The following is a 24,170-nucleotide window of genomic DNA, read 5'->3' on the forward strand; positions in this document are numbered from 1 at the left end:
TTACCAAAAGTCACATCAGATAATGCCTCATTTGCATATTTAAACATAACATTTCAGAGTGTGCAAAACAAACAAAATAATTTCATCAGTTGGGAAAGTCTCATGGTGATATCTATTATTTAATATGTGTACCCTATTCACATGGGATCTCAAATAAAAATAATAGTCTCTTCGGTTTCTTATCTGAGCCCAGGTCACGTTAACTTATTGTTTACTCTGCTGGGATATATACTGGGAATCTGAGCCATAATATTCCACATAATCTCTACTTAGTTTTGCAAATAGTGATCAAGATAGTAGTATTTCCACCGTTTTTTGTAAAGAGAAAACATTTACTTAAGGGTTTTTGTAATTTTAGCCAAATGATGTATTATTCTTGAAGAAAATTATCTGGCCCAAACAACCACTCATCAATTGTGTTTATTCATTATCATTTAAAAAAAAATTTTTTTCCTATATTACTTATTCCTGGGTGGTGATTTATTATTTCTGATATATTTAAACTTAATTACAATGACTTCATAATTGAAAGGATTATTGTTTCATCTTGTGAAGTGAAAACAAATAGGCTCGTTCGTGAGAGCTGCGACTCGCTTGGAATCCAGACGAGAGCAGGCGGCCGCTGCGGGAGGCGTTGACAAAAAACTGCTATCAAGTCGAACAGTTTTCAGTTGCCTTCAACCTATACAAAGGAAGTCACAGAATAAAATACTTCCTGTTCGTGCCGATCTTCTGGCTACTTGTAGTTTACAGATCACGTTTGGATTTATTCATATGTGATTATAAATATATATTTATGGAGAAATGTGTGTGTAGCTGAATCCTTTGTTCTGTTTATGTCTGCCTGTGAAATACATTACTGCTAGTTTTTTATGTGTGTTGTATACTTTGACCACGTGTGCATGACGTCAGAGCAAGGCGGGAGCAAATCCGACACAACTCTAACCGGCATACATTGCGCGACGATCGCCGGCAATCGATTCTGCGCAGAACTGGCTCATCTCGAACGAGCCTAATCTGACTTTCGCTGGTGCAGCCGCAGCGCTAATCTGCTATCTGCTGCCACCCGGCGGTTAGGATGACCAACAACAGGACACACGTAGTTCAAAGACTAACAAAGGACACAAGATATATTACATTGAATCTATACGCGTATTTGGCAAAGTCTGACACTTTCAGTCCGTTCCGTATGAACAAATTTGACAGATTTGTATAATCATTTTAAAGGGTGACCATATGAGTCACGTGATCTCAGGACACGGAAGTGAAACGCTGCACGTTCTGCAGCTCCTTCCTGCGGTAAGTGCTGCTCCATGTCCGATGTTTCTGTTTGCGTGTGTGGCTCTGTGTGTGTCTGTGTGAGTATGGTCTGTGTGCGTCTAGGTGCGTCTGAAAAACGTTCAGGTGATATCGGTACACGCTCCTGTCGGTAGAGCGTTCTACGTGCCGGACGGTATACTTCTAATTCACCACAGTTCAGAGAGAAATGATTTTCTTCTATTGCACTGCAATTATCTGACAGAAGAAATTTATGATTAATATTAAGATTTCAACAAATTATTGTTTATTGTACAAATACGCAACAGTGTATAACGCATTTAGAAGATCCACGTTGTCTGCCTTTTAATGCATCAGAAATAGCTTGTTAATACACACACACACACACACACACACACACACACACACACACACACACACACACATGAATTAAAGCTGCAAGCAGCTGTGAGTTGGTCGTTGCTCCAGCACATCAGAGGGCCACCAAAGGGCCGGGCGACGTGGGCGACACACTCACAGCTTTTATTCATATATATATATATATATATATATATATATATATATATATATATATATATATATATATATATATATATATATATATATGAAAGAGGCCATTCAGCATAATGACTCTTTATACGTAAAATTACTCACTATACTTCACTCATGCAGACTTTTAGTTTGAAACTATTTTTACAATATTAAATATTTCTACTACAACAGCCAGTAGTATCCATGTACAGTATACACTGACCACTGGATATAGGAGAAAAGTACTCTCAGAACTGTAAACTGTAAATAAAAAGCAAACTAATGTCTCTGTTTATTTTCAGAAACGTCTTGAAAACAACAACAAAAAAAGTTGAGCATTAATAAAATAAACACTGAACGTAGTATGACCTCAACAGCAGAGGGGATTTTCAAAATGGTAGTGATGCACCAAAAATAAATGCAATTAAAAGAACATTATATAATTTACTTATTCCAATTATACTCTATTTTGAACATTGATAAAAAAGTAAGGGAATCGTTATCTCTGCCAGAGACACTGACGCTCCTCCCCCTCAGAGATGAGCTGCTGTCCACTGAAGGAGGACGACTTCCGTCGCTGCTGTCTGCTCTTCGTGCAGTGGTCGGATCATCTGAGAGACGGCTGGAGCTGGGAGGTGGTCCAGGTGAGGAGGTCTGGGCCCGTCACTTGTCAAGTGTCATAGACCGAAGGCCTGGCAAGCTGCTGTCGGGCCTCCTGAACGTGGTTAACGGTGCTTTCTAATCCGGGCCACAGGGTTCGGAGGAGGGCTACCTAAGGAAGATTGCTCTCAGGCTGGCCATCATCGCCCCGAGCCCGGCGCGGGACCAGACTGGATCTGGTTCAGACTCGGAGGCACACACTTCCTGTACGGAACCGCGGGGACGGGAGGAGGAGCAGGTGAACACGCCGACATGACTAAATATTACTGAATGATATTCTTCAGTTCAAATTAACCGATGATTCAAATGTCAAACAAACAACAAGCGCTGACCTCTACGGTGTTATTCATTATGGATCATAGTGGTCCTTCACCGCCGCGTCTCTTCCTCCAGTCTGGTCTTGGTGCCTCAGTCAACACTGACAGCGCCTGCGGTGACATAGCTGACGATGAGGAAGAGGTTGATGAAGGTGACGGGGTCTGCGCGGTGTCTGGATGCAGCAGTCAGGTGCTTCAGTACGAGTATCACATCCTGCACTCCTGCAGCTACGCTACTCCAGTGCTCTACTTTAGAGCCTTCACTCAGGGTGAGACAGTCACTGCACACACACATACACACCTGCACACACACAGACCCCTATATGCACACACCTGCACACACACGCGCGCGCACGCACACCTATTTGCTGAGGATGCACTCAGTGATATATCTCTGCTTAGTCTTTTTCCTCGCGTGTCACCCTGTCAGAGGGGAGGAGCCTGTCATTGGAGGAGGTGTGGAGCTCCGTCCACCCTAACTTCAGACTGCGGCTTCAGAGCAGCCCTCTGGATACCATCACTCTGCAGGTAAAGCCAGGACACGTTACTTCCTTCTACTCCTCGGAGCTCCCCTGACTCCTCTCCTCTGTGTCTGTGCGTCAGGAGCATCCTCTGCTGGGTCAGCCCTTTTTCATGCTCCACCCCTGCAGGACGGAGGAGTTCATGCGGCCCGTGCTGCAGGTGGCTCAGGAACAACACAGGTAGGAACAAAGACAGTGGAAGTGTTATGCAGCTATATTTCTATCTTGGTTCATGCAGTGGCTGACACCAAAGCATGCGGCGTGTTCCTCAGATATCTGTGTGTGTGTCTGCAGGCCGGTGAACTACGTGCTGTCGTGGCTCAGTGTTGTTGGTCCTGTGGTGGGTCTGGATGTCCCTCTGAAGTACTCCAGCCAGCTCTGCTCTGCGGCCTCTCCCGGCAGCGGCACAGAGCCGGACTAAGGCTGTGGAGTCGCTCTGTACTGAGGATGGATGATGAACCGAGCAACTGCCTTTAGCGCCGGAGATCCGTCCGAGGCGCTAAAGGTACATGGTCCCTTAGAGTGCATATTTTTTGTGTTTGTTTCGTTGCATTTTGTATTGCCGTGATACTAAAACACACAAAAACCCTGAAATAGTAATAAGAGCCTTGGGTATCTGCGTTTGGAGACCTGACCTGGAGGCTGTGTTAGTAGCGGCTGCTGTGTCGAAAACCTTTACTTTACTTCAGGTATCACTTAAGGTATTATGTGTACACGGTGCATATTCCTAAAGGTGTTGAAATGAGGGAATATCTGTTGCCTCATCACAGCTCTCAACATGGTGACGGCTGATCAAACAACGCTGACTGAGCTAACGTGCCCAGGTAAACAAAGCACAGAGGAGCTCTATTTTCAACACACAGAGAAACATTACTCTCTCTATATCTTAACATAGTTAGTCGTTTGATTCTATAATAATGCTCTAAATATCGTAAAGAGATCCATTGACTCTGACTGATGGTTTGAATGCGATCTCTTGGCATTTTGTACAAAAGCTGGTAAATTATATAAATTTCTCGTCTAAATGCACAAATGTTACGTTATTAAATTGTTAATTAGTATGGAGTATTAATATAATTGTGACACATCAGTATTAGACTTGTGTCCTATAACTCTGGGACAGTGATATCTTGTGTAGACAAGAGAGACAAGAGACTTTATTAGATAAAGACCTAGATAATCTTAATTCTGTCCATAATGATTTTCATGAGGCATCAGAAATATGAGGCTCGAGTTGGACTGGTGAATAGCAATTAATAGTGTGTATGTAATATTAATGTTTTTGTAATTTTAAATGTTTACACTATGAATGTACTCAAATGAGAATGAATATATTAGGCACGCTTCTCAGTTATTTTGTTAAATAACATGCATATTTGTTGTGGTGATATGAACATTGATATCTCAGATATTAACTCCCTGTTTGGTTGATACGTAATGTTACACATCGCAACACATATACCAGTAAAGCATCACAGTGTACGTTCATCACATGTTCATCACGTCTCCAGGACGCTGCAGTCCTGCATGAGCCGACTGGATAACACACCTGTCGCTATATCAAATGTTGAATGTCTACCTGAGTACACCCGTTATAATAACCATGGACTGAGTACAAAAGCAGATTGATCAAAGATCCCAGAAAATAATTTCTTGCATTACAACCACTAACTGATCAGAGCCTCAGTAATATTCATATTTCGCTTTAAATCAAACTCACACAAAGACAAGCATCTCTCTTTCAGCATGTTCTTCTCTGTGCTACATGTACATCTTTTCTTATCCAACATCTTAATCACAAGAGAATAAACTCAACCTGCTCTATGAGATAAAGATAGAATGCAGTAACAAACTACAGTATGTGCAAAACGGGACAAGTAGGTCACACACGGGGCTCTCCACAAGGTTCAGGGCTGGGTCTATAGTCGTTAGTATTGTGCATCCCATCCGTGATATTTATATTGTGTCAAAAATGCTAAAGTTGGTTTGAGTAGATTATGAGTTGTTAGACATGAAAACAAGTGAATGCATTAAATCATCACTGTGTCACTTATCTGGTGATAGCAATTTGATTTTCCTCTACTCATTAAGCAGCTAGTTAGTTAGCCACCTATAAAAAGAGCTATACAGCAGGCTGGTGGCCAGTAGCAGTAGGGTCCCCTTTTTACTTTTTAGTTCAACATAAGCACTGAAGACACGTTTATTCTTTTTTAATCAAGATACAAACATTCTACTATATTTCAACCAACTTACGAGTAAAAAAAACACGCACACATTAAAAATACAAAAGTCAATCTATCTCGTAAAAATGAACAGGAAAAGAAAATCATTTGGAAGTCTTTTCTTTATAATACAGCAGATCTAAGTCATCTTTTTAGCATCGTTTGCTGAACTTCTTCTATTACACAATAAAAAATGGATATATAAAAACTAAAAAGGAAGCACTAATCCAGAATTTGACCAAATCCTGTCGAACTTGTGGGTTTGAGTCTTGGTTCCCCGAGAAATGGTTCTTATACAGTGCACTGAATAAATATTAATATCACACACAAGTGAGGGCTGTGGCAGTGACAGTTTGTGACCATGTGTGTTGTCAGGTCTTCAGTACTCTGGCGAGAGCTCCAGCTGCACGCTGTACTGGGTTTTGGTCTTTGGGGACTCAACAGTACAAGCCATGCCCACTTCCTGTGAAACAGGTCTTTGCTTGTGTGTGTGTTTGTGTGATGGGGCCTCCCACAAATATTATGGTTGGTGAACTAATACATCATTACTGAGGAAAACAGATGTTCTGCTCTTTAGAGTTAAACACCTGCAGCAGAGCCCATAAATGTGCCTTTAGCTTTGGCTTTTTTTGTGTGGCTTCTTTGTGAACCAAAGCTAATTTCCATACAAAGGACCCCATTTTGCTCCAAATGTATGTATGTATGCAATAGTTTAAAAATAAAAAATAGAGTTAAACTCTGTGGCATGCTTTGTGTTGAACCTGTTAAATTGCATTATCCCTATCAAATAGAAATCTCATAATGTAAATATGTCTGATTAAATGAAAAAGGAGTCGGGAGCAGCTATTGGCTCTAGTGCGAGGTGCATTTCACTCTTTGAGGAGCTTTGAGAACGACGTGGTTTCTTTGTTTCTTATTTGTGCCGCTAAATCTTTTTGTGAATTCACTCCTGAACCTTCATACAAAACAAGCTTCCTCTCACGTTCTCGTTGGAGGGGTTAAATATGACTCAAGACCAAGAATGGCACAGCATTAAAAGCACTTCCTCTGGTTCTGACTTCCTTATGCTTGAAAGTCTTCCTTTCTGATTTGAATCTTGTTTCACACATTGTTCACATTGAGGCTTCAGGAGGTTGTCCCCCTGTGTGTCAACAGGTCTGGTAGCATGAACCAGACCAGCCGGCCCAAGCAGACCGGTCCCACGAGGGTCTGTTCTTCCGTGTGAAGACTTTGACCAGGTGAGGTCTGTGCAGGACTGTTGATGGTGCGGTGGGTAGGTGGATCAGATATCAAGATATCAATGCGACTGACTGGATTTACCCAGAATTCTGTGCAACTCGGGGGACATGAGGAAAGGTTTCTCTGAACTGCCATCGTGTCTCTCCAGGTCATCACCTGGTCGCACGGATCAAAGGAAAGCATGGGAGAAAGAGCAGGAAGGGATGATGGGAAGATGGATTATGATGAACAAGTGGAGGGAGGGAGGTGACGCAGGTGGGAGGAAGTCCAGGACGGAGTTCAAGTTTGTCGGGAGTGGAAGCAGAGACAAAAAAATGAGGTTAGATAGTGTTGTGAAATAGACACAGGCTGAAGGGATTACACCATGTTGTGACCAAAAAATTTACACTGAAATGTGTGGCAATTTAAATTATTTTCTGGAATTAGAGACTAGCTGAGACGGACGAGGAGTTTACATCAGGGATATGACAGCGTTGACTCACAGAAGCAGAGGAAGAGCGTGTCCACACACATGGCGTAGACGCTGAAGAAACCATGAGCGATCAGGTAGGCCCCGATCACCACCGTCTGACGACAGAAACACAGACTGGACTTTGATGACAGACAAAAGAAAGATTTACGTGTTCGGTTGAAATACTTTAAATTAAATGGAATGTCTTTACAATGACAGATTTTGTATATACGGCATTCGTTGTATTTTCCTTGCTTGTTGGTATAATTTATAACTCCTGTGGATTACTGTCCAGACGTAAGGTGTCTCCCTGACACAAGTTGCAGCTTGTAACAATTTACAGGCCCATTCATTGAAGATGTTGCAATGATATTACAGCCAAAACAAGGCAAAACCAAAATTGCATAGTTAATGTGTGAATTACAAACAGATTCTATTTGATTGGCAGCATTTTTCCCATTTACGTGCTCTGAGAATTATAATAATATTCAACAATAATGACAAAAGACTTTCTTTCATCATACTGTGTGTGTCTGTGTGTCTGTGTCTGTGTCTGACCAGCAGGGGAACCCAGTAGTAGTTGAGATTGGGCACTTCCTCCTGGATAACGGGAATCTTCTTCGTGAAAAAGAGGTACGCAATCACACCTGAAAAACACACACACAAATACAACCATAGAGCTCAGACAGACTGCCAGAAGCTGCTCTGGGTCAACAGGATCCTTTGGTGGTCCGTCGCCTGTACGAATCTATTCAAACCTCTTAGTTGCTGATTCCATCTCTATTTGTATGAATAGTTTTAATGCAAAGTATTTGTTGGTGAGTATGTTTATTCATCACGCCCTTCGGTGAGTAAAGGCCTTCAGACCGGAGCCTTGTATTGTCACTCACCAACTCCTCCTGCTATCAGCACTTTGCCCAGAAACAACAGGAAGTCTGTCACTCTGTCCAGAACAGCAACCCTGTGGAGACACAGCACCATCTGTCAGAGTGGCAGTGTGCTGCTCACATTCACAGCCATAGCGTGTTCAGAGTGTCATGATCATAAATAGCCTCACTTATTGAGACTAGAATAACTTCACAGACTTGTATCCAAACAATAAACCTGTAAAAACAGAATGTTTTATCAGGCCAAGAAAAACTAAAGGGCCACTGAATGAGGAAAAAAAAGCCTCACCTGACTACATTCCTCATCAGCAGGAAGAAGGCTTCTCTGGCCGAGGTACAAAAGTTCTTACCATAGATCGCCACCTGTTGGAGAAGAGGCAAAACACAGCTCTCATATCAACAAAATGAACAGTGTTATTCATAAGCCCCATATATAAGGAGCAGTGTGTAAGACGTTGCCACCAAGGGGAACCTGCGGGCGGGGACGAGTTGAATTTAATCAAAGAATTTAATCGACAAGCCCTTGGGGTACTTCTGCCTCTTGGTCCTCTGGTGTGTTCACACCGAACTCGTCGAGATTAATCTCGACGCACGTTGAAAAAAGGGTGTTCACACCAAAAGCAGCATGACTAATCACGGAGCCACAAAGGGGGCGTGGCTTATCTCTGTCGCTTCTCTGCGGGAAAAGAACAATCCTATCCGCTATCGACTACAGAAGAAATAACCACTAGTTCTGCTTTATACTTGTTGTGGAAGTCATAAAAACGTTGGAATATCAAATGCCCCCGTTTAGGTTCATAACACCATCCATAGCCGCACATAGCTCGGTGAATTTCACCGACTCCATGTTCGAAGAAAAAAATGATTCACGCTTAATCATTTACTGCTTCACTGTTATATTCAGACTTCTCATCTTACTGTCTCTGTTTAATCTTACACACAAACTCGACATGTCTCCTGATAGCAGTGAGACTAGGGGAATCTGTATGTTTCTGTCTGAAAGAACGAGCAGTTCCTTTGTTATCATATGACCATTTCTCACAAATCGCTCTATGGGACGAGGGGAAAGGTTCCCGATTGGGCCAAAGACGTCATGAGGGTTTCTGTTAGTGGGTCATGATGAGTATTTAAGAGGTGGTTCTTTGAGAGATCTTTGAGCAGTCTTGGATATGCAATTTGTCTATCACCTTGTACTTCTGACTCTGCTCCTTCCTTGCAACGAGTAAATGTTTCTGTTTTAATGATTTTACCACCAGGTGTCGAGTAAATTTTTCGAACACTCCAGAAACTTCGTCCGGCTTGTCACTGTAAAAATAGTTACCGTTTTTGTCATTCACAACAGAAATAACCAAGAGTTCTGCTTTATACTTGTTGTGTAAATTCCACATACATTGGAACATCAAACTCCATCGTGTCTGAGTTCACAATATTATCCGTAGTCCCACAACAGTGTCTGAATGACAACCGCCATCAGCGCTACTTGGCAAAAGTTTGATTTAAAACCGGCGGTGACGAGGGGAACATCTCAACGCTGATTGGCTGACGCAACTATGACTCAAGAGTTTTTGCTGCCGGAGTTGGGAAATTTCAACTTGTGCGCCGAATGCTCCGCGGCCAATACTCTGTTCGTGCTGCCTCAACGAGTCTTTTGTGCTGCCTCAACACATCTGTCGCGCTGCCCGCTGGAAAATACGAGTCTACGCAGCTGTGCATTGACTTTGCATGTAATCTCGACGTGCATTGAAATCTTTACGCGTTCGGTTTTGGACTGGGGACAGACTGGGCGCTATACTGACTCACTATCGTCTCTCAAGGCAATAGTGAGTCAATCCTATCCGACTCACTATCGCCTCTCAAGGCAATAGTGAGTCAGTATAGCGCCCAGTCTGTCCCCAGTCCAAAACCGAACGCGTAAAGATTTCAATGCACGTCGATTACATGCAAAGTCAATTTGCATGTAATCCTGTACCCGACTCACAATCGCCTCTCAAGGCGATAGTGAGTCGGGTAAAGGACGGGTATGTGTGCGGCTAGCTGGTTAGCATGCTAATATCTGTAGACATCTCTGGCCACATCTCACACATTGCACCTCTAATCAACTCACCATGATGTAAGCATTACGGTTCATGTAGCGTATGAACTTCTCCAAACACCAAAAACAACATTGCAGACAGTGCATCATGAACCTGGACAGGCTGTTGTCAACACCTGCATGGATACACATGCATACGATCAGCATAGTGATGGTTGAAGCAATGATACTGGTAGTAAGTCAAACTGTGTATCTGTTAGGGTGCTCGTAAACCTCGTAGTTTCTGCTCCAGGTATTCCAGTATGATCCGGACCAGTTGGGCAACTGAAAGAATTAGAGCTCCAAATGCCAAAGACCCTGTGTGATACCTGAAGAGAGACAGAGGAGGAGCTCAATATGCTTTTATGCACAGCGCTGCCTGTGCTGTTTTGCACACTATGTGACAAATGAAGAATCCCAGGCTGGGCCCAGACCTGATGGCCCTGCTGAACGCCGAAAAGAGCGGACACGGCGGGATGTCCTGAGGCTTCCTCCTGGCCCAGTAGTAGCTGGCGAACGTCCCGGCCAGGGTGCACTGCTCCAGGGCCAGGCTGAAGTTGACCAGCCAGAGAAAGACCAGGAGGTTGGACAGCTGCAGCAGGAAGAGGTAGTGGTGGTAGGACGTCTCCCCACCGTAGAAGGCGAACACACACTGGGAGCCCAGACACAACGGTAATTTGGAGATGTTGGTATTGTTGAAGGTCTGACAGAGAAGTGAGGGGGGAGAACAGAGGAGAGTTAGTACCTCTACCAGGAGATCATGCATTTGGTTATGTGCATAAGCATGTCTGTCTGTCTATCTGTCTGTCCAAGACTAAAATCGCATACTGATGGAATCAGCAGTCTAATATGTATTGTGCTCATTCATGACTATGCTGGAAGACCTCTTGTGGTTGGTTACTACTTTTACTTCCGTTTGGATCAATTGTTCTTCTCTTGATTTGCACAACAAAGCCAGACACGTGCATGCATCCATGTAGAACTTTTGCTGAGCAAATGATGACAACGAAGTACGTCTTCTTATGTCAGGCGGAGGGGAGCTAGTCAGTTGTGAGCTGTCCAATGGGTGTGTTTGGCTAATACACCTAACAGCTGACTGATTAGCAGCCCACAATGCCCTTGACCTTTGTCAATACACCTACTACCACAGTAATAATACAACTATTGTATGACTGTACCTCTGGGTTGCAAGTGCTGTTGGCATGGGGACAGCTAACATCAGGAGACATGACCTTGTAGACAGCTTCCCCTGAGGACGCGAGGTAACTGGTCCCACAGAGTGCTGGTTAAGGACACAACTAACCAGCTGGTGGATGAAATATAAATGTGATTTCCTATCCTCTGGACATTGAGGAGTTTCACAAATACATATGTTTTTCAACTGTCAGCTCTGATCTACAAGAAGTTAACATTGTTGTGGCTCGTAGCTGTGAAGGATACACAGCAGTCACCGCCCAGTAGGAGAAGCAGACAGTCAGCAGGAGGAAGGTGATGATGGGAAAGAAAAGTGTGGACATGATGTGACCGATGGCCCTGCAAAGACAGAGAAACCAGTCACCATAACATTCCTTTTGTTCTTCTTCTAATCAGACGTTTGTCTTTACAGTTCATACTTGCTGGCCTCTCTGAGCATGGCGATGGCCACTCGCACTCTTCGTCTCAAGAAGATCAACATCAACAAGATGGAAACTTCCGTCACCCCCAGAGATGCCACTGACAAACAAAACAGGCTGAGCTCTTTGTGTGGTTGCACATTTAAAACTCATACTAATTATTTCTGATTTTTCGCTTCGTCAGAATTACTATTAAATGCAATTCAATGTGGCTTTATTGGCATTAAAGTAAATTAATAAAATAAAAAGGTACACAATGATATTAATAGGACTTTTACACAATAAGCTCCTTTACAACGTACTACAAAGCTACTAATTAGTTGAATTAGACCCACACTATTTATTGGTAACATTGTATATACAACATTTATAAATAATAGATCAAGGAGTTGGCATATTCTAAGAAAAAAACATTCATGAGAGGAAAGTTGTACATTTGGAAGGAAAAAACAGAATATTCAAAATTCAGAATTTGTGGGCTAGCTTCCTGTGAAATCCCTCAAAGCAGACAGACTTACACAGTATGATCCATGTCTGTGTGAGCTGCAGATAGACCTGCAGGTCAGTCTGCAGCCCCACCTCCACAATAGCGACGTCAGAGCCGGGTCTGTGTCTCAGCCGGGACAACTCTACGGAGCAGAACCACATACCTGCACACACACATATGGACACCTCATAAAACAATGGACCTGTGCTTCTCAAGGCAGCAGTAAAGGATGAGTCAAGATGTGAATCCTCCTCCACAACGTACCGCACGCCAGCATCAGTATGACGGTAATGATGGTTGTCCACAGGAGCAAACCAGCTGTGAACCTCAGCAGCAGGATGAAGAGCAGGCTGACAGCCATGGATATGAGCAGACCTCTGTCACAGACATAGGAGTTCACAACACATAGATCACACTGATCTTGTCTGACTTCTTCTTAAACTAAATGATTTCAGCTTTGTCACAGTGATTAGGAACACAGAGAAAAGAACAATGACATTGTGTACTGTGTCGTCACAAGTAGAGGAACGCTAAGACCCAGTTTGACAAACACGACCCATTAGCAGACTAATCGACGAAAGGTCCCAGTCATGAAATCAAAGAACAGACTCTGTAATGTCAATCTGAAGTATAAAGTTAACATGAAAGGAAGACAAGTTTATTCCATTTAACAATCTGTTACAAGTTTATGAGGTTTACCAGGTTGAGAAATACAAAAGTTGTTTGTAAGTTGTGACAGAGTCGTGAGGCGCTGATTGTTAGAATAAACTTGAAACATGAACAATGAACCGTCAAATATTAATTAATCAACTAAATGTGCATGTTCTTCAGAGAAAGAGCAATGTGGGGAGCACTTAGAAACTGCTGATCAAAAACGTTAAAAAAAAAAATCCAAGCTGCTACTGGTGACTTGTTCAAGTCTAGATACAACTAACTCTGAGGCTAAACAATAGCTAAATGTCTTGAAGACACGTTCAGGTGTTGTGTTTTTTTCTGTGTGTGTTTGTGTAATTACATGAGTATCCATGCCCATGAATTGGCATAATCCTCCACGATCTTCAGGCCCAGCTCTTTGGTGTCCACTAGTCCTGTTATACCCCTGCATGGAGGAGAGGAGGGGGTTATTCAAGTAGCAGACAAAGAAGACAGAGGCTGGTGCTTTCTTTACATCAAAGACACAAAGACTCAGAGACACAATGCTAGGTTTTAAGGATCCTTGTACATCAGCCAGATGCTAACAGTAACTAACACTAATGCTTGTACTCTCTTTGAGACCTGGAATGGAAATGTTCAGCAATATATCCAGCTTAAATTCAAGAATAATAATACCAAAATAAAAATGTATGTAACGGCCTGTAATATATAACTCTGTAAAAGTTTGTCAAAGAGTAAAATCCTTTATTTATATATATTTATTTTAATTCTCTGCGAATAAAGTGGTACATTTACAAAAGAAACCTCACAAATTTAGGAGAAAAAAAGCTGCCACTTGCATTTCTCGCTCACATCATCTGATTCTCAAATTGCAGCCCACCTTTGCAGAAAAAACCCCCTGACAATGACATTTGAGTTGAAGATATGTGATGATAAACGAACCCCTTGATAAGACAATCCTTTAGTAGTTCAGTGGGGAAATTAGAGATATGCAATGTATTGTGTATAGCATCTGAGAGTATTTGTTAATTTTGTTGACATTCATTTTTGCAGATAATATTCAAACATGTGAAAGTTAAAATAGAAATATGTCACAAGTCGACTAGTGACAAGAAACCCATGTAAAGGGAAAACCCTGCAGGCTCCTCTGGGTTTGAGGAGGGGATGCAGCCAGTTCGTTGGTGATGTTGAGTGATCTCTGACAAGTGGACAGAGCAGAGGACAGACTTGTAACACAGGAAGTAGTACAAGTAGTCAAAGTTACAGTACTTGGCAGCATGTTGGAGTTCAGTGACACTGCGAGCCATTTCCAGAGCGTCTTTAAAGCTGGTTCGGTTCGCTACAGTCACAGTCCCATTCTGAGTGATGAAATCTGGAAGACATCGCTGGAAAACTGACACACACACACACACACATACACACATACATACACACACACACACACACAATAAACACAATCTCCTTCTCTCTCCTTCATTGTCAATAATTACACCACCATTTCATAGAAAAATCACCGAACCCGGCTATCAAACGACATGCATCAGTTCACTTTAGAAGAAAATACATCTTAAAATATAAATAACTATATGTTATATGATGAGCCCACTGGCAGGTTATTTGTTTAAGATTTTAGTCTTCAAAAAACAACTAATTTTGTCAGTGATTACTTGTATAACCTTTGAAGCATTGGTTATTGGTTATCTCATCCTTACATGGTCTACTGGGTACAATCATGGAGGGACAGTCCTCATCTCGTAGAACCTGAGATACTGGCTGGAAGAAACAGAGGGGAGACAGGAGGATGACAATAACAGCATGTGTGAGAGCTGTGGTTCTTGGTAAAGACTTTGTCACAAACACAAAGTTGGTTTGAACTTTGAAGGAGGGGGATTCAGCTCATCAAAATGTTTTACTGAGGTCGGATACGGAACTCCCCAATCCTTCCTTAGCTGCACTCATGAGCTCTATATAAGACGTGGATGTAGCCACCAAGACGTCACCCATTGTTTTGTGAACTATGACTTTAAAGCCTTTAGTTCACATTTTTAGATGAGGTCTCTTTGGCTGTGAAAGGGTTAAAGGTCATTAAAGTGCATTGCCAGGAAGAGAGTAGGAGTTGGGAAATTTCTTTGTAAAATATATATAAAAAAATAAATATAAAATACATACTCGCGTGTTTAGTATCTCCACCAACCATTTACCGATGTCACTACGAGCCACAATGTAAGCATTTGGCTGAAAGTCACCAGTTGACACGGTCACTCATGAAAGTGAAACACCCGTTACACCGAATCGGTTGTGATTCTTTCAGAAATCTAGTGTCGGAATATTGATTCTGACAACAGAACACTTAACAACCAGACATTCTAATGCTGATCAAAGTTTGAATTCCATGTTTAGAGTTCGCTAAGTGATCTGGAGCGCTGAGGCCAACATGCAGACTCATCTTTAAAGGAAAGGGTCGACAGGAGTTTGGCTTCACTTTTTAGCATCTTGGCAATACCTTAAGATTCTGTCTAATAAAGTTTCAAACATGATCCACTTCAACCGTCACAATACTGGTCTAACTAATCACAGCTAATTAAACCACACAAAGTACAATAATAACCGTATATAATATAGCAGTGTCGGTACCTTGTCAGGGTTATTAAAGCCAGACTTGCAGAACTGTCTGTAATATTCCCAGTAGCTCTTGCTGAGTTTGTGTTGCAGCTGCATCTCAGTGTAGGTGGCAAACCTGTCCGGGCACTTTGACACACACATCTGGAAGGAAATGGACACAGACAGTGCGTTTGTGATTTGATTGATTACTGTTTCTTTGAATATGGATCTGACATTCAGCAATGCCAATGAAAAGTTACAGTCAGCTGGTAAACATCAATTACAGTCCTTTTATCATTAATAAGTTAATAAGCAATACAATATGTGGCATTTTTGGTTGCGTACGCTGAGACCAAGATGTTTTCACGCCCAACACGTAAAATAGCAACGATTGGTCAGTGGCCCACATCGTCTGATACCAACCGGACTTTTACCAAACTCCAATATAAATGTTTGTTATCAGCTTTATCAGTCGCTAAGAGCAATAACAGTATAATAAGCTTACTCAGCATAAGGATGAGGGTGGGGTATATGGACGGGTCAAACAAACTCAGGACTTCCACACAGGAGATCACTGTTGGTGTCTCTAGTGAAACCTAGCCAATGTTTACTTCTTTTACCTTACTTTTTGTGATGTAACTTAAATACTTAACTAACACTGCATGTTTAAGTTATGTAAGATTTTTTAAAATGTAACCAGCATACTTATTTTATGTAACAAACACTTATTTTTAAATAAACCTGAAGGAGTAGTCTTGTTATGCTAAAACAAAGTTAACCTACAGTGGAAGTTTATTTGCATCACATTTTGAAGCATTTATATTTGACAAGTTGGAAGTTGGAACAAACAAGATAATTCAGGAGTAGCTGTGTAAGATGACTTGATGCAGTAACAGTAAATGGAGCACCTGAGTTGTGGGGCACTGCAGGTTGATGAGTATAGCCGGGTTGGCACATTTCAAGATGTTGAAATAGAAAAGGATGGGTTTCTTCCTGCAAAAAAAGTGTTAAATCATGTTAAATCATACAGTATAAATGTTCGAGTCATTTTACATTTCAGTATCTGCTTCTTTTCCTGTCAGTGATTCCCTACATGTCCCAGAATGCCTTGGAGCAGAGTAGAGGTTAAGGGTAGAACTTGCACACTATTTTCCTAAATAAAAAAAATCGGAAATACTTTCTAGTGGCTCAACCTCACAAACTTGTATTTTGCTATCCATTTATCAAGCCAACATAATTCTCTAATTTTACTGAAGATCATCAAGCTTTTAAAAGTGATGGATGCAGCTATGTTGATGGAATGGTGGCTGAAATATATTTCAGTAAGTGTAAGAGTCGATTATCTTTGTTGAGGTCTTGGAAGAAGCAGTTGCAACTAGCCCGGTTGGCAAGAAAACATGTCGGCATTGTACGTTTTTGCAAGTGTTTGTCCAATGTCCTTGTTTTTTTCATTCGGGAAGTGATGTAGTACAACGAGCCACACGCACAGCAAAGTTACGTAGTCTATCAAGCAACCGTTGTTGTATTAGGGTTCAGGGTATAATGTTGATGTTGACTATAACAAGCGAGAAAGTGGTGGTGGTGGTGGCTGGTCAAACAAACACAGAACTTTCACCCATGAGATCACTGTTTGTGTCCCCCAGGTCAATGCTTAGTCAAAATCATGCGGGTTCACCAGAAACTTGATCTTGTAGAGTGCTTCTCTAGTCCACATCTGCCCACCAGGACTAAGTAACATGCACCATATGCACAGCTACGGGTGACATTTGTTGTTAATCTTGCCAAAGGGCACGAGACACAGAGCCGGGGATCGAACCGTCGATCATCTGGTTGAAGGATGACCTTGCTCTACTGAGCCTCGGTCGCCTTGCCGTCTCATCGTTTCTTGTGTATTTATAGCCCTGTCTTTTCTCTGCTGGTTGGTGCCTTCATGACAAGTTGTTGCTGCTTCTGCCATTTGAACTCTCAGTGTGTGAGATCTTCATTAAAGTGTCTTCTTTTTATCTGCCTGCCTGGTCTGCGTCTGGGTCCTTCCTCTGCTCACCATACTGTATATGACGTCCCATGAAGACTGTATTGATCATGCTTTGAGTGAAGAAACTGTAACATCCACAGGGGGAAATGGTTTCCTGGAGATGTCCATAAGATGAAGAGGAATCATGACCTGAAGTATTCACATTAATTCTCAGGCCGCTTTCCTTGCCTCTATTAGTGTATTTGTGTCAGTATTAGTTGATTGAACACCCTCTGCTGTGCGTGGATACCCTATAAGGGCCCATAGTGACTCCAGATGTCCGTAGAAGAGGTGTAAGCACTGCGTTGGAAGAAAGGGACGTGTGTGTCAGCATAACAGGAAGTTAGTTATTGTTAGTGGCTTCTGATTTGGCTGCTCACCAGCACAGTCAGCAGTTGGAGCTGCAGCAGCAACTTTTAAACCCTGAGAGCCCAATGACTGCAGTTTGCAGGTTTACACCTCCTTAGGATTACTTCACCTGTGATGGCCATTTAAGGCAAATACACAAATAAATCTGCTCAGAAATCATTAAAAAAAAGACGAAAGACGAGATGAATAAAAAGAGCAGAACTCATCAGCATGTGGTAACAATGCATGAGCAGTAGATGGCAGCATGGACCACAAAAGCACACTGTGTGTTTTTTACACGGCCCACGTTCTCCTGCAGCCTGCTCAACCTCAAGCTATAATTCACCTCCATGATTGCATGAACTAATATTTTTGGGGCAGTCACACTCAGAGTAAAATAGGACAATGCTGAGCGTGATTCCTCAATTCAAAAGACAAAGTATGAAGACCGCCAAGTGCTTGTACTGCTAACATTTAGTTTTCATCCCACAGAGACTTAGTAAATATGCACAGTGTCCTAATTCCGGGTCTAGATCTTCTGAAGTCTGTCGTTTTGGCCCAGATGGATCGTAACAGGTTGATATGTTCTGTCTCATATCAAAGACTACTTCAAATGCAGCCAAGAAATACAGGATGGAACCAGTTTATTAATAACAGCCTCTGGGATCCCATAATCCTTTGCACAGTATTCCTGAGAATTGTTAAATGGAGTCTGGACATGTTGTTATTCAGACAGATACAGATACATGGAAGTTATATAATATTAGTAATAATACATGTCATTTGTTTAGCACTTTAGGGGGTACTCAATAGCACTCCACATGGTAAAAACCCGTCTAGTGTGCCCGTCTAGTGCATCATAGCTAGGCTAACGTTGGTATTTAGCAGACAGACTGGGTAGGCACACCTGCATATGTGCTGAAAGGATGGAGAAGCTGAGGGATGAGGTACTGACACTGGCCAAGTGGCAAAATATGAAAAGTGGGGATGAGATCATGGTGCGTTGGGACAAATCCCAGGCTCTGTCCTAAAAGCACTGCCCCACATTGATATCATCACAAGATGCAAGTTACATGTGTTTTTTTTTCATTTCTAGTTAGCTCATTACAAGTTTATAATACACAGGTGAACATGTGGCAGAGCGTAGGGTGAACAGGGATCTGTGTGTAGAGAGTATTACAGTCACTCACGCGTTGAAAGTCCCCTTCTGGCCACAGAACTGTCCGTAGCTGTCTGTTGGATGGAGCACCTTTCTGGGGTCCCCATGCAACCAGGCTGGACAACACAGACATACAAGACAGAAGCAGGAAGAAAACAGAAGGAAATATTTACTCACATGACTTGATGAGTAAACGTTGTACATTTTAAAGCTAATAAATGGAGAAAAAGAAAAGATCTCAAACTATCTGTAGCTTTACAAAGAAAAATAATTTATTATCAGCCTTCAAATATAAAAATCCATCCAACACTGATGTAGAACACAGGAGAGAGGCACCTAGACATCCAGTACACATGGGAGGAATCTGTGTGTATGAGTGTGTGTTCGCTTGTTTTATTACCATCCACCATCCCTCTGCCCCAAAACTGTGCCCCGGCATAAAATTAGAAAATAAATCACAATACTGTGATTTAATGAACTAGCTCCATTCTAATTACATCTATAGTCATACATTCTACTAACTAGCAGCAGGGCCAAATTTGTAATGTGTGTGTGTGAATGTTTGAGTTCGTTCATTGGACTGAATCTAAATGTCAGAAACGAGAAAAAAGATTGGCAATGTTGTTTCGTCCCAGACGTCACCAGGACACAAATTCATCGAGAGGGCAGCGGTAAAGACTGAGGACAGATTGGATTCTACACTGACTCACTCTCGCCTCTCTAGAAACAAGTGGTACTACAAGTCATTGTACCTTTAAAGAGATACGACCTAACCCTTTTGTGCAGATACTGGTGGGTATTTGCTCCTGTGCCAAATCTGCTGATCATATGGACTATACACTGAAATCTGAGCATGACCAAGATGTGACTTTTTTTAAAGAGAAGATGTATTTTTTTTTTTAAATGAACTGATGCATATCGTTTGACAGCCGAGTTTTGTGATTTTTCTATGCTCGTGGTGGACTGGAGATATTGGCTATCCTCTCTAAACAAATTAATCAGCTTGTGTGGAAAAATGGCTTCTAATCACCTGTCTTGCCTCACTAGTAAACTGTGTCATCACTGTGACATTCAAACATCTACAGTGCAGAGAAATGGTGGTGTAATTATTGACAATGAAGGGTGAGGAAGAAAGGAGATTGTGTTTACACTGAGTGTGTGTGTGGCTCTGACAACAAGGATGGATGAGACACAATAGAGATGAGGCTAAGTACAAGGTGTAGACGATGCAGAGAGAGAGAGAGAGAGAGAGAGAGAGAGAGAGAGAGAGAGAGAGAGAAAGAGAGAAAGAGAGAGAGAGAGAGAGCGAGAGAGAGAGAGAGACAGAGAGAGAGAGAAAGAGAGAGAGAGAGAGAGAGAGAGAGAGAGAGAGAAATGATGTCATCAGTGTTTGGTAGTAACAAAGCTGGAGTGGAGTGATTCTTTGTGTGTGTGTGTGTGTGTGTGTGTGTGTGTGTGTGTGTGTGTGTGTGTGTGTGTGTGTGTGTGTGTGTGTGTGTGTGTGTGTGTGCCTGTGCCTGTACTTTCATGGAAATGTTTACATTACGCCGTTAAAAGGTAATTATTACCAAGATTCTTGGCGACGCAGTGATTCTTGGTGTTTTGGCTTCCAATGTGGGGCATGACAAAAAAAAGCTTGAGAACCACTGCACTATAGGGTGGACCAAGATTTACAACTGACTGTTAATTAACGGAAAACACAATGTAAAATGGATCAATTTCGAAGACGAAAACATAAACAACACCGTCGCAGCAGCCTTTCAATCACCTTGTAGCCCGCCCTAAAGCATACCCTAGTTACGTCATAAATGTACCAACATTTACTAAATGAACATCATGCTGTATTAAAGAAGACTTGAAACTAAAGATTGAGACATAAACTCAATGTTACAATGTTTACTGAAGGAATACAACAAGAGAGAAGTAGTCATTTTGTAATGGCCTTCTATACAAGCAGAGTTGTCACCCCCTGATGGTCAGTAGAAAGAATGCAGCAGAGGTTGCCTTCTGGTTATCACACATCTGCAAATGATAGATGTATGCCATTAGTTCTCTCCGTGATGATTTACATCAGCTGTTTCAGATACGTTGCATATTGAAAATAACGATTCCACAGAATTTCTGAATAGTTTGGCCATTTTTTGCACATCTCGCATAAAATGCAGCAAGATATGAATTCAGCATCGGCATCTAAAAGCTCCCAGTGATCTCACCATTGGGTGATCTCATACTAGTAAATGGGACACAGATGATGTCATACTCCTCCAGAACGCTGCCTGCTGTTTGACTGCAGCTGGAGCTTTTGAGGTGGCTTGAAAGTATTGTAGAGTTTGAGTGTGTCAGCTGGAAGCAAAGACAGTGGACACTGAGCAAAAGATTTGTGTTTTCTGTGTATGGTTGTATCTTCTGTATTTGCAGCGTGTATCTGTGTTTGGTTGTGTTTTCTGTGTATGGTTGTATCTTCTGTATTTGCAGCGTGTATCTGTGTTTGGTTGTGTTTTCTGTGTATGGTTGTGTTTTCTGTATTTGCAGCATGTTTCTGTGTTTAGTTGTGTTTTCGTTTAAAAGCATGCGTTTGTTAAAGGGGCTCTTTGTTGAGCTTCATGGGCTAATGTAGCTCCAATATAAAAACCTTGGATATTGTAAGATACTGTGGCTGTGTTACACCAATAATGATTAACTCTTAAACTAGATTTAAACCAGGTTTGTCTTTTAACCCAGTTGCACCAAACTTTAAACCTAGTTTAACCTTAGTTTACAATTAATCTTGGGTAAATCTAACCCTTTGGTAATCTCGGTTTAATTCTCATTTAAATCAAGATTAAAATAAAATCTGTTGCACCAGTTATTTTAAACCTAGACTAAACCTGGATCAGCAGTTATATTCAAACCACCCCTGGAGGCCTATCTCCATATTATTGACAACATGGCTGCATATCTTTCCTGGATGGGGTTCGAGGAAATAGTTCCTCGCAGGAAAATTAGAGATAAATTAAACCTAATTGAATTTCATGACAACAGCGAGTTTTCACAACGTATAGATTCACAAAGAAATCTGTCATAAACCTCAATGTGAAGGTTGGACCAGCAATCAAGCATTGAAGTGAGAGGAACGTTGCTGTGCCAACACTTCTCCAGCTCCGAGTAGCTTTGTGATTTTATGCTACAAGGTTAGTTTAGGAAAAAGATTGCATTCATTTAGGGTTATTTAGTTTCATATTTGTTAAACGTACATTGTGAATTTGTTTACATTTTGTCAGAATCCATAATGGCGGACATTGAACATAAACTAATCCCGAGTTTAAACGAGTTTAACTAATGTTAAGTTGTGCAACACATCTCTTAACCAGTTTAAACCTAGATTTACTAACCCTAGTTTAACTCTAAACCAGGATTAATTTAATCCTTGTTGGTGCAACCCACCCTGTGGCTCTTAAAGTGGCTGAACACTATGAGAGTTTGAGAGTTCCCATGGAGCTGCGCTTCAGAACATCAAATGGTTTAATTCAGCTTCTTCCTCCACTTCCTGCTGTGACTTCTGCGGCCGCTGAGCATTTGGCAACAAAGAGATTTATGTTGGGATTTCTGCTGGCTTATTGTCTTCTCCACTGCCTCGGCTTCTCACAGCTCTCTCTATCTCTCAGATGAGCCTCCCGGTCGAGTGCTGTCTCACTTCTCTTCATATCTTTCTTCCTCTCCTCTCCTCTTGTCCCAATCGCTCTCTTTTCATCTCCTGCTCCGAACCTGCCCCGATTCACTTAAACAATCAATGTGATCGGGGCACAAAGAAGTGAGGAAATAAATCACGGGAAAAGTTGGAAACCAATTGATCGGTCGGGGGACAGAGAAAACTCTCTGAAGCAACAATCATTTGGTCCATATCTCCAGAGGCACCTGCACACAGAGTGATTATTAAGAATGAACACATTGCTTTTGTGTTCATAGTCTATCAACGGCATGCTCTACATGAATAAGCTTTTTGAGATAAAAGTATTCTAAGTTTATGACACGGTGCCGAGAATGTGTCGTGTGTGTGTGTGTGTGTGTGAGTGTGTGTGTGTGTGTGTGTGTGTGTGTGTGTGTGTGTTTAGAGTTTCAACAAAGAGGAGGGCCTTAGTTACTTACACACAATCTGTAAGAACTGTGAGGACCTACCACCTGGTCTGCACAGCACTGCGCAGCTACTATGGGAGTTGCTTTTTTGCGCAAACACACACACACACACACACACACACACACACACACACAGTATCGGGGTGTGTGTGGCTAACATTTTGAGAGATCAAGAAACAACAGAGTGTGTGTATATTCACCGGAGAATGCACTGCAAGAACAGAATGATCAAAGAGGCTTTTTCCCCACCCACTGTGTGTGTGTGTGTGTGTGTGTGTGTGTGTGTGTGTGTGTGTGTGTGTGTGTGTGTGTGTGTGTGTGTGTGTGTGTTTGTGTGTCACTCACCCACTAGCCCCAGGGCCACATACGAGAGGATGACTATGATGAAGATCAAACAACATAAGATATCTGTGCAGCTTCTGAAACGACAGAGAAGAAACAAGCTGTCAACCAGCAGCAATCTTCATAAACACTCTATGCTACTGTAACTTTTGTAAATATATTCTTTAGATGACCTACTATCCTGACACTGATGGTGATACAACTGTGACTGGAGTTGAAAGTGGTCATGAGGCAAATGCTGCAGTGTTTTGAGTTCCTGTGAAGGAACACGTGCTACATATGCAGCTACTGTAAAGAAAGTGTTGCTCTATTCAGTAATGGTTTGTGCCTTGGGCTCTGGCGAGGGCAAGATAAAGAAACAAAGGGAAGCCGAAATGAGAGGAAAAGTCTCCGAGCAAAGCAAGAGATTTTAGAGTGTAATGAAGAAAAGGTGATTCCTCTTTAGGAAAGAAGCGAGGGAGAAATTATAGATGGCTCGTCACAGAGCAACAGCCGATTTCCTCCCAGCCGCACGGCTGGGAAAGATGCAATTATAGATGAAAATGACATGTGTGTTGTGTGTGTGTGTATGAGAGAGAGAATGTGTGCATATTGAGTGTGTGAAAGCTAATTATGCCGAGGACTGAAGTCAGATTTCTGGTTGATGTGGGAAAACTATTTTC

The 24,170-nt window shown here is 42.0% G+C and overlaps 2 protein-coding genes and 1 long non-coding RNA gene across 7 annotated transcripts in view; 2 read left to right on the top strand and 1 right to left on the bottom strand.

The window, feature by feature from the left end:
* Positions 1-1,238: 1,238 nt before the first annotated feature.
* On the top strand, positions 1,239-6,265 carry atg10 (ATG10 autophagy related 10 homolog (S. cerevisiae)). 4 transcript variants are annotated; one of them, XR_011080108.1, is made up of 8 exons: positions 1,239-1,299; positions 2,347-2,453; positions 2,564-2,707; positions 2,863-3,055; positions 3,217-3,314; positions 3,390-3,487; positions 3,602-3,812; positions 5,905-6,265. XR_011080108.1 is itself a non-coding variant. In XM_068602869.1 (8 exons), exons 2-7 carry the CDS (start codon positions 2,349-2,351, stop codon positions 3,782-3,784), a joined length of 774 nt encoding a protein of 257 aa, XP_068458970.1. In that variant the 5' UTR covers positions 1,239-1,299; positions 2,347-2,348; the 3' UTR covers positions 3,785-3,812; positions 5,905-6,265. The 4 variants fall into 4 exon arrangements, 3 of the variants coding, with proteins under 3 accessions (XP_068458970.1, XP_068458979.1, XP_068458962.1); XM_068602869.1 differs by having other exon boundaries at positions 3,437-3,487; XM_068602878.1 differs by having other exon boundaries at positions 3,602-6,265.
* Positions 5,394-24,170, bottom strand: part of LOC137803954 (choline transporter-like protein 5-A) — a 36,479-nt gene continuing 17,702 nt past the window's right edge. The window contains exons 3-22 of the mRNA XM_068602849.1: positions 23,512-23,585; positions 19,085-19,169; positions 16,441-16,525; positions 15,566-15,694; positions 14,644-14,704; positions 14,201-14,324; positions 13,293-13,376; positions 12,542-12,654; positions 12,309-12,440; positions 11,791-11,890; positions 11,618-11,710; positions 11,356-11,443; positions 10,612-10,880; positions 10,412-10,506; positions 10,211-10,314; positions 8,396-8,469; positions 8,110-8,180; positions 7,778-7,866; positions 7,251-7,335; positions 5,394-6,924 (exon numbers count right to left, since the gene is read on the bottom strand). Coding sequence (XP_068458950.1) covers positions 6,827-6,924; positions 7,251-7,335; positions 7,778-7,866; positions 8,110-8,180; positions 8,396-8,469; positions 10,211-10,314; positions 10,412-10,506; positions 10,612-10,880; positions 11,356-11,443; positions 11,618-11,710; positions 11,791-11,890; positions 12,309-12,440; positions 12,542-12,654; positions 13,293-13,376; positions 14,201-14,324; positions 14,644-14,704; positions 15,566-15,694; positions 16,441-16,525; positions 19,085-19,169; positions 23,512-23,585 — 2,053 coding nt within the window. The 3' untranslated portion in view covers positions 5,394-6,826. The remainder of the gene's footprint in view (positions 6,925-7,250; positions 7,336-7,777; positions 7,867-8,109; positions 8,181-8,395; positions 8,470-10,210; positions 10,315-10,411; positions 10,507-10,611; positions 10,881-11,355; positions 11,444-11,617; positions 11,711-11,790; positions 11,891-12,308; positions 12,441-12,541; positions 12,655-13,292; positions 13,377-14,200; positions 14,325-14,643; positions 14,705-15,565; positions 15,695-16,440; positions 16,526-19,084; positions 19,170-23,511; positions 23,586-24,170) is intronic.
* Positions 6,709-13,226, top strand: LOC137803980 (uncharacterized). 2 transcript variants are annotated; one of them, XR_011080111.1, is made up of 5 exons: positions 6,709-6,767; positions 6,917-7,087; positions 7,195-7,314; positions 7,781-7,852; positions 11,784-13,226. It is a non-coding gene; the product is annotated as an uncharacterized lncRNA (long non-coding RNA). The 2 variants fall into 2 exon arrangements; XR_011080109.1 differs by having other exon boundaries at positions 6,917-7,314.

The sequence above is a fragment of the Clinocottus analis genome, unplaced genomic scaffold (assembly GCF_023055335.1).
Source record: "Clinocottus analis isolate CAN_PGR_092001 unplaced genomic scaffold, fCliAna1.0.p SCAF_11, whole genome shotgun sequence".
NCBI classification, from domain to species: domain Eukaryota; kingdom Metazoa; phylum Chordata; class Actinopteri; order Perciformes; family Cottidae; genus Clinocottus; species Clinocottus analis.